Source organism: Callithrix jacchus, chromosome 15 (genome assembly GCF_049354715.1).
Source record: "Callithrix jacchus isolate 240 chromosome 15, calJac240_pri, whole genome shotgun sequence".
In the NCBI taxonomy this organism is placed as follows: Eukaryota; Metazoa; Chordata; class Mammalia; order Primates; family Cebidae; genus Callithrix; species Callithrix jacchus.
This window is the reverse complement of record NC_133516.1, coordinates 82,467,629-82,482,187: the sequence shown is the minus strand read 5'-3', so window position 1 is coordinate 82,482,187 and position 14,559 is coordinate 82,467,629. Positions and strand designations below refer to the sequence as shown.

General features: G+C 45.2%; 1 protein-coding gene across 5 annotated transcripts in view; it reads right to left on the bottom strand.

The window, feature by feature from the left end:
* FSTL1 (follistatin like 1) overlaps nucleotides 1-14,559 on the bottom strand; it is a 164,574-nt gene that overhangs the window by 45,042 nt on the left and 104,973 nt on the right. The window contains exons 1-2 of one of the 5 annotated variants that reach the window (XM_002758767.7): nucleotides 13,411-13,508; nucleotides 13,218-13,274 (exon numbers count right to left, since the gene is read on the bottom strand). The exons of the other annotated variants lie outside the window; for them this stretch is intronic. Of the exons in view, the coding sequence (XP_002758813.2) occupies nucleotides 13,218-13,274 (57 nt within the window). The 5' untranslated portion in view covers nucleotides 13,411-13,508. Of the gene's footprint in view, nucleotides 1-13,217; nucleotides 13,275-13,410; nucleotides 13,509-14,559 lie in introns of those variants that run through there. 5 annotated transcript variants of the gene reach the window in all.

Genomic DNA, 14,559 nt, shown 5'->3' with positions numbered 1-14,559 from the left:
CTGCAGCCCAGGCACTTTGGGATGACCTCTCTGTAATGGTAAGAGAAGAAAAATGGAGAAGAAAGATGAAGCAAAGAGCAAAAAGCAACACAAGGAGCACTATGGAGAGCTGGCTCCAGGGCCAGGAAGGGGTGGGCACATGAGGCTGGCATCAGTCTGGCTGCAGACACAGCAGCCCCTCCCTAGTGGGACTCCAGGTTTGTGTGCAAAGTACCAGAAGCTGTGGCCTGGGCTCCCCAAGGGAGAAATTCCAGATTGCTCCAGGAATACTTCTACCCTGTCTTTGAGAGTAATTGGTACTTATTTTTGAAATAATGAAAGCAAAGGATCCTGTTCCTTTTGCACTATCACATTTTCCACACCAAAAATTTGGAATTTATTGCCTGGTAACAGGCCATGCTATGAAGACCACAGCAAAATATCTGTTGGCCACCTCCATGGACACCTCATTCTTTGCCTTTTCTTTCTGCTTTCTTTCCAGTTATTTTCATTCACTTACTCTGCCTTTAGGGAGAACCTATGCTGGCTTACCCATCCTACTGCCTATGCACAGTAGATGCTCCGTGAGTACTTAAATCTCTTCCTGGAGGAATGACAGAGCTGTGGCTTCACAGAAGAAACACTACATAGAAGTTAAAGGACAAGATTAGCTCAGTGGAAGCAAGGGTTCTGATATAAATTCTGGGCCTTAAAGCATCCACTGAAGGAAATATCCTAGTTTTCTCTTTTAAAAAGGTGATACTTAAATCTCTGGAGAGAGAAAAACAAGCAAGGAGACTTCTGCATGCCATGAACACACATATATGTGTGTGTGAATGTGTACTCAAACGCACACACACTCATCCTTCATGGCTTTTGGAGTTCTTCCCATAGAGACGCCATGAGGATGATAATATCAGCTAGCACCGCACAGTGTGTGTCAAAACACTCTTAACTGCTTTACATGTAAAAGCTTACTTAATTCTCACAACTAACCTGTGGAGTAGATACTCTGGATTAAGCCCATTTTAGAGATGAGGAACCAGGCTCAGAGAGGTTTTAAGTAGCTTTCCCAACATCACATGGCCAGTAAGCGCAGTGCTAGGACTTAACCTAGCTACCAGGTCTGAGCACTAAGCCATTATGTTATAGTTCCTTTCAAGGATAAATCAGTAATCAGAGTAACAACCTGAGCCAGCACAAAGGCTGTACAAATAAAGACGATGCCTAGTGGATGTTTATTTGTGTATTGAGAATTTCTCGTTTAAATCATTACAGAGTCAAAAACATTCTTCATCAGTGCCTCATAGGGACTGGTAAGCAATCCTTCATCTCTTGCAGGTATTTGTCTTCAGTGCTGACTACATACCGTGAGTAGAAGAGAACTTTTTCATTATCTAACTGAGTAGACAGACAGAGAGACAGGAATGATTCCCATTTTACTGGTAAGGAAAGTGACTTCAGGGCAGTTAAGTAACTTGCACAAGGTCTCACAGCTAGACAAGTCCAGAATTCAAACTCAGTCCACTGCCCCAAAGCCCTCGCTTCTTAACTGAAGCTGCAAGTTAGAGACATTAGGTGACTTTAAAGAGGTGCCCAGAAAAGGGTAGAGCAGGACTTCTAAGTCAGACTCTTTCATTGTTCTACAATGTTGCTCTTAATAACAAAATGGTTTTGTTACAGAGTCTATGGAAAAGACAGACTTAGGCCTGCATCGTGGCTCATGCCTCTAATCCCAGCACTTTGGTAGGCTGAGGTAGGTGGATCACTTGAGGTTGGGAGTTTGAGACCAGCCTGGCCAAAAGAGTGAAACCCCAGCTCTACTAAAAATACAATCATGGTGGCGGGCACCTGTAATCCCAGCTACTCAGGAGGCTGAAGCAGGAGAATCACTTGAACCCGGGAGGTAGAGGTTGCAGTGAACCAAGATCACACCACTGCACTCCAGCCTGGGTGACAGAGCGAGACTCTGTCTCAAAAAAAAGAAAAGACAGACTTGGAGACACTCAGAAATGAGAACAAGAAAAGACAAGGAAAATGGGAAGAGACAACAGCAGAGCCCCCAATGGACGCAAGGTAAAAAAAAGTTCCACATAAAAAGCTGCAATCTACTAGACATGCTGATTAGGAGGGCAAGGTGGACAGCCTGAAAATGGCCCCAGCTGCTCAAGTGGAGTCTTTCAAATTCTGAGAAGGCAGGGGCCATCTATCCCACTGCCATGTTTCAGGATTTTCTGAAATAGTGGCAAGAGGTGAGGAAGGGAAATTTCTGCTAAAGCTTTACATCTGACCCCTAACGGCCAGATCCATTTCAGCTGTACAGCAGCAATAGTGGTAGCAGCTTCTAAGAGTTCCTAAGAGTAGCATATGTGCAAACCGACTAGCATAATGCCTGACACTTCTGTAGATCAATAAATTATACTTAACTGTCATTGAAGTATAAGAGGAAAGACTGGGGAAAAGACACATTTTGCCTCAAACATAGGATTTTAAATTTTGAAACAACAAAAAGTATAGCAAAAGAGACATTTTCCTGGAGAACGATCCAAGATGGCCGATCGCTAACATCCCGGGATTGCAGCTCTCAGGGAAGGCGCGGAGAACTAGAGGACGCCACACTTTTCAGACAAATTCTGGTCGCTCACGGAGCAGAAGATACCCCAGTGGAGGAAACACACGGGTGGCCAGCGCGACTCTCGTGGCTGGCGCAGCGGTTCCGCGGCACCTCGGCGCAGCAGCTCTTGGAGCAGAGTAAACAGGTTCGGTGGACCCACATGGGTCCCCAGCAGGACACCAGAGCCCCGCGCAGCGGCTGTGACAGTACCTCGGCGCAGAGTAAACAGGACAGGTTCCCCTTCTGACCGAGGTTTGGAGCCCCGGGAAGGCAGAGTCGCCTACTACGGACACAAGAAGGAAGCCAGACAGGAGGATCCTGGGCAGAAAAGCACCATCAGTTTTAACACCGCTGCTCTGGCCCTGGGAACTAACAACCTGGAAGTCCACTCAAGAAACCTAATCTGAAAGTTGGTAATTTCAAAGACAACAGGAAGATAAATTTACAATGATGGGAAGAAACCAGCGTAAAAAAGCTGAGAATACTCAAAATCAGAACACCTCTCCCTCTAAAGATGATCACAGTTCCACATCAGCAATGGAACAAGGCTTGATGGAGAACCAGCGCATCCTGATGACAGAATCACTCTTCAAGGAATGGATAATAACAAACTTCGGTGAGTTAAAAGACCATGTTGTAGCCCAACGTAAAGAAACTAGGAACTTTGAAAAAAGGTTTGATGAACTCCTATTGAGAATAGACAACTTAGAGAGGAGTATGAGTGAATTAATGGAACTGAAGAATACAATACAGGAACTCCGAGAAGTATGCACAGGTTTAAACACTCGAATTGTTCAAGCAGAAGAAGGGATATCAGAGGTCAAAGTCCAACTTAATGAAATAAAACGTGAAGAAAAGATTAGAGAAAAAAGGATAAAAAGGAATGAGCAAAGTCTCCAAGAAATGTGGGACTATGTGAAAAGACCAAATTTACGTTTGATAGGTGTACCTGAATGCGACAGAGAGAATGAATCCAAGCTGGAAAATACCCTTCAGGATATTATTCAGGAAAATTTTCCTAAACTAGCAATGCAGGTCAACATTCAACCCCAGGTAATACAGAGAACACCAAAAAGATATTCCTCAAGAAGAGCAACCCCAAGGCACATAATCGTTAGATTCACCAGGGTTGAAACGAAGGAGAAAATACTAAGGGCAGCCAGAGAGAAAGGTCAGATTACCCACAAAGGCAAGCCTATCAGACTTACAGCAGATCTCTCAGCAGAAACTCTACAAGCCAGAAGAGAGTGGGGTCCATTATTCAACATCCTCAAAGAACAGAACCTTCAGCCCAGAATTTCATATCCAGCCAAACTAAGCTTCACAACTGAAGGAAAAATAAAATCTTTTATGAACAAGCAAGAACTCAGAGATTTTATTACCACCAGGCCTGCTTTACAAGAGCTTCTGAAAGAAGCATTACACACAGAAAGAAACAACCAGTATTAGCCTTTCTAAAAATACACCAAAAAGTAAAGAGCACCAACATAAAGAAGAATTTACACCAACGAATGGATAAAACAGCCAGCAACATCAAATGGCAGTAACCCTAAAGTTAAACTGACTAAATCTCCTAATCAAAAGACACAGCCAAAACCCAATGGCATGTTACATCCAGACTTGTTTCACATGCAAGGATACACAAAGACTCAAAACAAAGGGATGGAGAAAGATTTACCAACCAAACGGAGAGCAAAAATAAATAATAAATAAATAAAAAGCAGGAGTTGCAATTCTCATATCAGATAAAATAGATTTTAAAGCAACAAAGATATAGTGGTAAAAGGATCAATGCAACAACGAGAGCTAACGATTCTAACACCCAGATACGAGACTTAGATTCAATGAGACAGAAAATTAATAAGGATATCAAGGACTCGAACTCAGATCCAGAACAAGTAAACTTAATAAATATTTATAGAGCTCTCCACTTCAAATACACAAAATATACATTTTAGTCAATACCACACCACACCTACCCCTAAGTTTAAATGAAACATTGATGGGCCATTATTAATACCCAATTTTTTTTCAAAATAAAGCAATATTTCCATTTATTCTCCCTCTTTCTTTTCCTCTTTCTTCCTCTCCTTATTTTTTTTTTTCTTTCTTTCTCTCAAAAAAAAAAAAAAGAAATCAACTTGTAAACCTCTAGATCCAGGTCGGCAATGTCTTCTCATTGCTTGATTCCCTTCCTTCCCTTCCCTCCCTCCCTCCCTCCCCGCTTCCTCCCTTCCTTCCTTCCTTCATCCCTTCCTTCCTCCCTACCGTCCTTCTTCTCTCCCTTCCTGCCTTCCTCCCCCCCCCAAAAAAAGAGACATTTTCCTTATATCAACTCAAGCCAATATTTCATCACACACACACACACACACACACACACACACACACAAATCTGGGCCTACACAATGTGATAGCTTTTGTCATGTATCACATGACTTGTTTGGCAGCAGCCTGGTTGGTTACAAATAGTGTCCAGGATTATCCAAGGGACATATTGGGGGTCATACATTCAGACTTAATCCTGAGAATAGTTTATTGGTGATGGCTTCCAAATGGGCATCTCAGGTCTGTGAAGAGATTAAATGGAAATCCTCCAACCAAAGCAGGAAATAAAGATTCATGGGATTTATTTTGTACTCCAACTACCCAAAGAGCATTCTATTAGCAAGTTATTGCCAGGCTGCAGCTAATGCAAAAACTGTTATCTATGACAGCAGCTGCTCTTAGAGCTTCAGCAAGAGCAACTGTTTACTTCACCAGAATAGCCATGAAAATTCTCATTATATTTTTGTTGATGAGGCCAACGTTAGAAGGTTTAGCTTACTTTAAGGTGTTTGGATTCATCTAAAGAGCTAAGAAGCTTGGGCCAGAATCTGGTAAGTGTTGTTTGCCTGACATTTTACCCATTTGCTAACCCAGTTCTATCACCTATTACCTCATGTTGTTTTGTCAGTTTCACACAGTCCCAAACTCTGCCTTCTAATCATCTTAATTTGGGCTAAAGATATATCGCTGTTTGTCAAATTGCATTGATTTTTTCCAGCAGGGATGGCAAATTGTTTTCATCTCATATAGACTCTGATTGCTAGTGGCTACCTAGAACATTGCTAAGTAGGATTTTCAAACCTCCAAGTTCAGGAGGAAAGAATTCTACAATCGATTAGAAATGTCTGTTATGCGTGAAGGAGAGGGTAGTGGTGATACGTATGACAAGTCTGTGCCATCCCTGAAAGGACATTTATCTCAGTGTTGGGAGGTCCTTGTTTTCATTGTCTACAGGGTCTAGCAGGCACATCTTATACACCTGGTGATTGATTTTGATAACTGTTCTGAAAGAAGGGATTGAAAGCAATCGTGGTTAGCATAGAACTGTTGAGGTTTAGGGGTTCAGGGGTGCCCTCAGCTCCCCTGAGAGGATGTTTCTCCAAGGTTCTTGGTCTCCTGCTCTCTCAAGAATGAGAGAGGGGACCAGATGCACTTGCAAAGTAAATACCGGACCCCAAACAGTGTTGCAGAGAAGTGATTTTATTTAGGTAGAGAAAGGGAAAAAAAGGAGAAGAGAGAGAACTTCCATATGAGAGAGAGAGTGTGTGTGGAAGGGTATCCAAACATGGAGTCTGAAGGGGTGTGGAAAAGAGGACTTTTAACCTGGAAGGACCCCTACCTTCTCCAAGAACCCCCGGCCAATGAAAAGAGTTCCTTAGAACTTCTGCTGGAGTGATCAACTTCTGATTCTTCCCATGCCCACGAAAATTAAAACATCTCCCAAATGGGGAGAGATGAGAGGGGGGCATGGCACTGGGAAGTTCTTGCCCTTAAACCTGTACTCCCTTGTAGACCCGGAAAGAGAACACATTCCTTCAGAACCTCACTCCACCCCTCCAATTGTTTTCTCCTTAAGTCCTGCCCCTTGGATATTTCATCCAGTGCCTTGACATCATGATGATCCTTGTGATCCCCTCCTTTTTTCAAGAGGGATTTTCTCTTCTCCAAATATATGCTATTTAATTTAATTTAAAAAGTTAATGTGTTATTTTCTGATAAAATATGAAAATAAACTATGTTTATTAGAAGCTTAGAGATTACAGAGAAGATTAGAGCAAAGATTAAAATGACCCATAAATCCACTAACTACAGATAATTTCTAACACATTCATCATACTTTTCTATAAATTTATACAGTTGTGAGGATAAAGCTGGGGGGAGGGTATCTGCTTTTCAAATTAAATTATAATCATTTGCCAGAGCTTCAATATGGTTTTGTAAATGCTTTTAGTGGGACATATAGTCCCACTAAGGGACTTAACCCTTCTCCTATGGTTGACTATTTAGTCAGTTTTAAGTTTTTTGCTGTCATAAATAACATGACTGACATCTTATATAGAATCCCTTTAAAAGTAATAATGACCAGGGCAAAGTGGTCAAACACAATGACTTGAGTTTTTTTGCTGAATTTCATGTAGATTACAGTGAGCCCTGGAATATCTATCCATCCATCCACAAAACAGTACGGAAAGCTCCCCAAAGCTGATCTAAAGTTTACTAAAATGGATTCATGTCAACAAAGGCTGTATTTCACTGTTTGCTGCATATCCTTGTAGCTAACAAGGAAAGCCATTTTCTGTTTTAACTACTGTTAATAACAAAATGCTTAAAACAACATCCAAATAGCCTCATATAGAGAGGGTTAATCTACCTTTCATTAATTATTGAAGGTTTGCTATTGTTAAAACACGTATTAAAAACTTGCCAAATGTTACCTGGAATAGACACCAAGAGAACAGATTAAAAGATAGGTGTCTTTGGGCACAGAGGCATGAAATGTACCCTAGATCATCCCTATCCCTCATTTTCTTCAGGGTAAGTTTTTCTGTATGTAACTTTATGGTAACATACAGGTTCATGGCTTCCTTTCTGTACCAATTCCCTCAGTCTTGTTGGGTGGTGCTTACATGGGCCAGATGTAAAAGTTCATGAAGCTATACACGGAAGGAAGATTTGTGCAGTTTGCTAGCATAAAATGATTTTACAAAGGGAGACCCTACATTAATGTAAATTCTAAAAACCAGCAATAATAAGTATAAAGCTACTCGCTGCTATGTAATTATAATATAAACTGTACCTGCCACAATTTAAAGCACCTGGGCCCACCACTATATTGTAAACATGAGGGCAGAGACCATGCCTTGTGCTTCACTGTGACCCTGACCTGAGTGCCAGGTGTGCTCAGCTGCAGCAGGGAACATGACTCGATGAGCACAGTGAAAGGAAAGCCATGCCATTCATGGCACACTCTCAGAGAAAGTGCCCCTTGCCAAAATTGCAGGAGTCAGAATCGAGCATCTTAGACAAAAATCAATGCCCTCTGAGGACATGAATCATCTGGCTTACAAAACGAACCTATCTAACTATACTTTTCCCCCTACTAACTGGTATCATTAAGCTAACACAATTTATGTCTGTTAGAAACATTCTGCGGGATGTCCAGTTATTTGAAGGACTAAGACAAAGAATCCATGGCATTTTCAATTCTCATATGTGATCACTGGTATTTACAGTTCATTCTTTACTTCCTGTTCTTCTGGCAGCATGTGTTGCTCTGCCTCACTGACCTTGAAGACTTTCTTTTCAACTTTGGGGCATTTCCTCTGAGGTCATTACATCCACCTCAGCCCACGAGTGGATCTTCACCTCACGGTTCCTCTCAAACTTGCTCCTGTGAGCCTGGGGATGGAGTCCTGCTTTCCATCACCCAATCCAGAGACTTCCAAGGGAACTGTAATGTGTCCACCTTCCAAAGCCATTTGCAATGGCCAGAGCCTCATATGCTGGGGGCTTGCCCTTCTGGTCTGGCTAGTCGGCAGAGTCCCTGCTATGTTTTCACACCCCAATTTCCAGCAATGGTCTTTAGAATTGCATCAAGTAGCTTATTTGCCAAAGGATAAACAATCAAGAGATGGTTTTAGCAATCTCTTTAGCTTGGTTAATATACAAGCTGCAGCTCCAAGAAGATGCAGTCAGAGATATGGGTTAGATGCAAGGCTTACTTGAGTCTACCATGAGAACAATTCTAAAGAATAAAGAGGAGCTCCCAAACAAAACCCCTAGTGGTTAACTACATGCTGATAATAGGGTACAAATGAGGTTAAGAAATGTGGCCTCAGAGGGACAAAGCCCCCATAATTGTCTAGGATTGCATGTCTAGAGCTAAGTGACATACATCTGTTTATAGAATTGTTATTTTCTCTTAGGTAATGCTCTCCAAGTTAATGGGTGAAGTATGGATCCTTTAGTGGAATGAGTATTCTGAACCACAAATCAGTAAACTGTACATGTGACTTAACACATTGAATTTCTAGACCTGGAATGCTGGGAACCATCGTGACAGCAGAAACATCACAAAGGGAGATCTGAGGTATGCTTAGGCATTTGCCAGGGCTGTCTTCCTAAAGCAGGCAGTTGGGCCACAGGGTTCTCTCCAGTTTGCCATGTTAGAGTGATAGACATTCACTGACACAGCTTCAAGAGCACACACACCAACACCTGTGGTCTCAACATTTTCCCAGGCTGCATACCATGCACCTACCATCAACACTTCTCAATGAACTGTAGCAATTCCCTATGGGAGGGGCGTGGAAGAAGGTGCATAAGCAGGTTCACACAGCCCCTTCCCCAGAGAATCTAGAAAAGGGGTATCTGTGTAATTGTTAGTGGAAGCACTCCCTCTGCTGCTGCCCTCTTTGCCTAGTCCATCCACATGTTAATCTACACACATCTAGAGACATATCCTACACCCAGCACTCTCTTTTAAGAGTGCATGCATGGATGCGTGTGCTCAGGTAGATGGGGCAGAATCTGGAGGGAGGCTGGGTGAAGGTATATGCTACAGACATAGTAGTAAGAGAGTGAGCAGGTAAGAAAGAGAGGAAACAATCAAAAAGCAACCCTGAGGTGCCAAGGAAGCAGGAGACCATGGAACACATTCAAAACACTTTCCTTAATGAGTTTGCTTCTATAAATACAAGGTCTTGCTCTGTTGCTCAAGCTGGAGTGCAGTGGCACCATCATGGCTCATGGCAGCCTCAACTTCCTTGGCTCAAGTGATTTTCCTGCTTCATCCTCCTGAGTAACTGGGACCAGAGGCATGTGCTACCATGCCCAGCTAATTTTCTTCTTATTTTTTAAGATTTAGTGTCACCATGTTGCCCAAGCTGGTCTCAAATTCCTGGGCTCAAGCAGTCCTCCCATCTTGGCCTCCCAAAGTGCTGGGATTACAGGCATAAGCCACTGAGCCCAGGCTCCTTAATGAATTCTGTTATTATTTTTGTGAATGTAACCAAACGGGATTTACATAGACTGGCATTAATACTGATAACAACCACCTTTTCCCAAGCGGTGAGCACCTCTGATTCTGGAAGTTTACTATAGAGGCTTTGGTTTCTTCAAGTATCAACATGATTTGTAAAGCACTTAATTTAAGAAAAAAATATGTTGAATTAAATATTTATGTTGCAGAAAAGCAATAAGCACCAAGAAGCCTCAATTTGCTTTCTAAATTTCATTTGTAAAAAGTTCAACATTTGTACAATTTTAGCTGATTTAAAGTTTACTAAAATAGATTCATGTCAATAACGACTGTAAATACCAGCATGTGACCATTTTTGCAGACTGTCCTTAGAGTTAACAAGGAAAAACATTTAAACAGCAAGCACCATTAACCTAAGATACAATGCTTTCAAAAAAATCCAAAGTACAATTCGCACAGGGAGAGGGTTAATTTACCTTTTCGTCAATAGTATATTATTACTATTGGTATATTATACTATAGGTATATTATTACTAAATGGATTAAAAGCTTGCCACGTGTTACTTGGCCAGGCACCAAGAGGTTGGAATAATTAAAAGATAATAATCCTTAATAACCTGGAGCCATGAAACATAACCTAGCTCATACCTGCCCCTCACTCTTTTCATTGTAACCATTTTTAGAAACTAACCTAGCTCATACCTACTCCTCACTTTTCATTGTAACCATTTTAAAAAATGAACCTAGCTCATACCTTCCCCTCACTTTTCATTGTAAGTATTTTTAAAAACTAACCTAGCTCATACATACCCTTCACTCTTTTCATTGTAACCATTTCCAGGAAGTAACCTGGCTCACACCTACCCCTCACTGTTTTCATTGTAACCATTTCCACACACTACTAGTTCACAGCCTCCTTTCTCCACCAAGGCACTCTGTCTTCAGGCCTCAGTAGTAACTTACTTCTCTATTTTGCCTTCTTCCCTGTAGATTTTGCCTGGGAATTCTGTGAGAGCACTGTGTGCTCTTCTACCTCCAGAAGGAAACTGCTGCCGGGGGAGCTTCCTACGGGGCTAAGTTTTCCCTGTGAGGAAGGGGTTTGGGGGGGGTGTGTTGTGCAGGCGGCCTAGAATAGATCCCAGACCTTGGGCCACACAGCCTGGTGAGTGAACCAACAGTCTCCTCACACCTCATATTTGCATTCCAGTTCACTGAGTGATTTCACACACTGGCTGGCAATTCTTAAGCCTGCTGGAAAACCAACCAGGGATTCACCTCATCCATCACTAGTCTGCAGCTGCCTTTTGAGGGCCACAGCAGGGGATGGAGGAATGTTTCTTAACCAGTCAGTGAAGGGGGATAGTACCTCTAACGCAAATCCTGGAAAACCAAATGGTTGAGAAGCAGACCTGGAGTTCAAAATGGGCTCCAAAGGTAGAAAGAGGTGGGTTCCGATCCTGCTTCAGAGCTAACTAGTTCTATGACCCTCGGCAAGTTACCTAATCTTAAACCTCTTTCCTCCTCTCTAAAATGGGGATAATACAACCTACATTACAGTGTTTGGGAGCTTTAAAAGAAGTAATTGCTGGTAATGTACACAGCCCGAATTGCCTGAACCCGGGAGGCGGAGGTTGCGGTGAGCCAAGACCGCGCCATTGCACTCCAGCCTGGGTAACAAGAGCGAAACTCCATCTCAAAAAAAAAAAAAACCTATTTGGTAAAACCATTGTGCTTGGAAGTGGTGTGGGCTAGTGGTGAAGAGCCTTGGGTCTGGAGCCAGACTGCTTGGGTTCAAATCCCACCCCCAGGATTTAATAGCTGAGGGCATTGGGTAACCTTCCCTGACTCAATTTATCTGTCATTAAAATGGAATTTTATTACAACACAGCAGATATCTAATAAATATTAGCTACTTTTATTTATTATTATTATTTTTTGAGACAGAGTTTCGCTCTTGTTACCCAGGCTGGAGTGCAATGGCGCGATCTCGGCTCACCGCAACCTCTGCCTCCTGGGTTCAGGCAATTCTCCTGCCTCAGCTTCCTGAGTAGCTGGGATTACAGGCACGCACCACCATGCCCAGCTAATTTTATGTATTTTTAGTAGAGACAGGGTTTCACCATGTGGACCAGGATGGTCTTGATCTCTTGACCTCCTGATCCACCCGCCTCGGCCTCCCAAAGTGCTGGGATTACAGGCGTGAGCCACCGCGCCCGGCCCAGCTACTTTTATTTCATTGGGAATAAAAACAGTTGATTTTCCACCTTAACAATGTAGTGAATTAAATAAGAATTCTGTACAAAGCATTTTTTTAATTGCGAACACCTTGTATGAATTTATGATTTTTTTGGGCAGAGTCAAGCTGCGATGCTAAGGGTGTGGTTAAACTGTAAAATGAAGGAAAAAATTCAAAGGGGAAGCATAAACCACCCACCAGGGAGCTATTTCTTTTGTAATGTGCATTCCATTTCTTTTCCCTCATGCTTTTTAATTCCTTCCATATTTCCTGCCATAATTATCAAATGTTTAGTTTCTGACCTCACTTTCCCGGAGACTGGAGCCCAGGGAATTTAGAATTGTTTATTTTCTGTCCATAAACCTTTGAGTTAATGAAGGGGCTTCTGAGCAAAGAGTTTGTTGGTTTGTCTGTAGTGTCGCGGGAAGGTCGCTGGAGTTGAAAAAATTAGTACCAAAAAACAAGCGCTAAAATTCTTTAAGTGGAAACTCGAGCCCCCAAAGAGCAGAGCAATGGATCTTCTCTTGCGCAACGTTACAGGGAACATTTCGGGAAAGGCCGTTAACATAGCCCAGATGGTAACACAAAACCCGAGAACACTTTACAAAGAAGAAAATACATTTCAGGAAATCATGAAAAAGAGAAAACAGAAAATGAATTTTGTCCCAAAAGAAGAATCCCGAGATTCCTCTGCCCCCGCCCGCAGGAGACAGACTTGGGAGGGAAAAGTTCCCAACTCTTCTGTCTCCTCTGAAGTCAAGGAAGGAATGGAGGCGCCTTTTTGAACTCGCTTTTGCTCGGGTCGCCGCCTCGTCCCGGCCGGCCCAGCCCGCCCCTCTCCTCCTCCCGGCTCTCCCTCCATGTTAGCCGCGGCTGGGCTCCCGCTTACGGCCCGAACTACTTTTCCTACTTCGAGAGATTTAAATTTCGTGAGCACCATTTCTTCCCGCAGCGCTCCCCCAGCTCCACCCTAGCCCACCCCAGGACGGAAACTCCCCGCGCCGCCCCGGGAGAGCATCCCCAGGCACGCAGACCGGAGCGGCCCCGGGGCCCGAGTTCGGACTCCTCGGCCCCTCGCCTACCTCGGCGCGGACCCAGGCTACCGCCACCAGCGCGAGCGCGAGCCAGCGTTTCCACATCTGCGGAAGAGAGAAGAGAGCGAGACTGAAGGCGCCGGGCCCCGCGCCGACCCGGGAAACTTGCTCCGGTTCCTCCGCCCGAGCACCCCCGGCCGCCCGCAGAGTCCAGCCTCTGCGCCGCGCGCCCTGCGCTCACCGTGGTCCGGTCGCGGTCTCCGGAGGGCGCGAAGCAGGACGACCGCGGCGAGCTCTAAGCGGAGGTGGAGGCGCCGCCGAACGCCAGCCTCAGAGGATGTCCGACCTGGGCTCGCCACCCCTTAAGACCTCTCCTTCCCCGCCTGCCTGCCCCCCAGCTCCTCCCCATTCTCCTCCCCCTTCAGCAGCGGCGGCCCCCGCGGCTCTGGCTCCCCCTCCTCCCGCCCCCTGCTCCGGGAAGCCCGCGGGAGTCCTGACGCCGCCGAACCTCTACCTCCGCCCCGCCCGGCGCCCCTTCGGCCCCCTGGAAGTGGAGCGGAGGCAGAGGGAGCGTCCCAGGGGTCCCTGCCACAAAGGCGGAGGGGAGGGGGAGGGGAGGGGAAGGGAAACCCCACCCCGGGAGGGGCTGCTGGCTGGCGGCGGCCCGGGCGGGCTGCGGCGGTGGCCAGGTGGGCGGTGCCGTGGGGGGCCGGGGGAGGGCCGGGCCGGGACTGGAACCTGGAAGGAAAGACGTCCCGCAGCCTGGGAAGCGGAGCCGTCCCCACCCCCATGGCTGAACTGGCAGGCCCAGGGATGCAATGGAGACCCGGCAGCCCAGGATTGAGGGTGTCAGAGCAGCCGGGCACCGGGACGTGGGCGCAGGGGCGGGAAGACCGGGCGGGGTGGGGAAGGCTGCTGTGGGCACCACGGTGCATGTCCTGGGAGAGGTAGCAGCCACCTTCCTCTTCTTGGACGATCCTCAGTCCAGCGTTTGCCACCAGCCTCATCTCCTCCTTCACTCGGGTCGGAATCGGTGTCCCCCGCCTCCTCTCTGCCCACTCACCCATCACCTGTGTCCCCTCCTCCCTGTCATCCCAAGTAGCCTCTACGTTCAGACTTGTGGTCTTCACCAGCTTCTTCCCAGCGGCCTTCGAAAGCGTGCTACCTCTTTGACAGGGTTAACTCCCTAATGTGCTCCTAATTAAGGCGTCTTTCCTGCCATAACTGGTGCGGAGAACAGAGCCAGTTAGCACCTCAGATGTCACATGCCCAAGGCTAAGCCTCACTCCCCCCAGCTTTAGGGCCTGCTCATCTACCTTGTTCAGGGTGGTTGCCTTCAAACCTATCTCCTTTTCCCAGACCTGGCTTGTCCCCATAGCCTGGCAGTTTA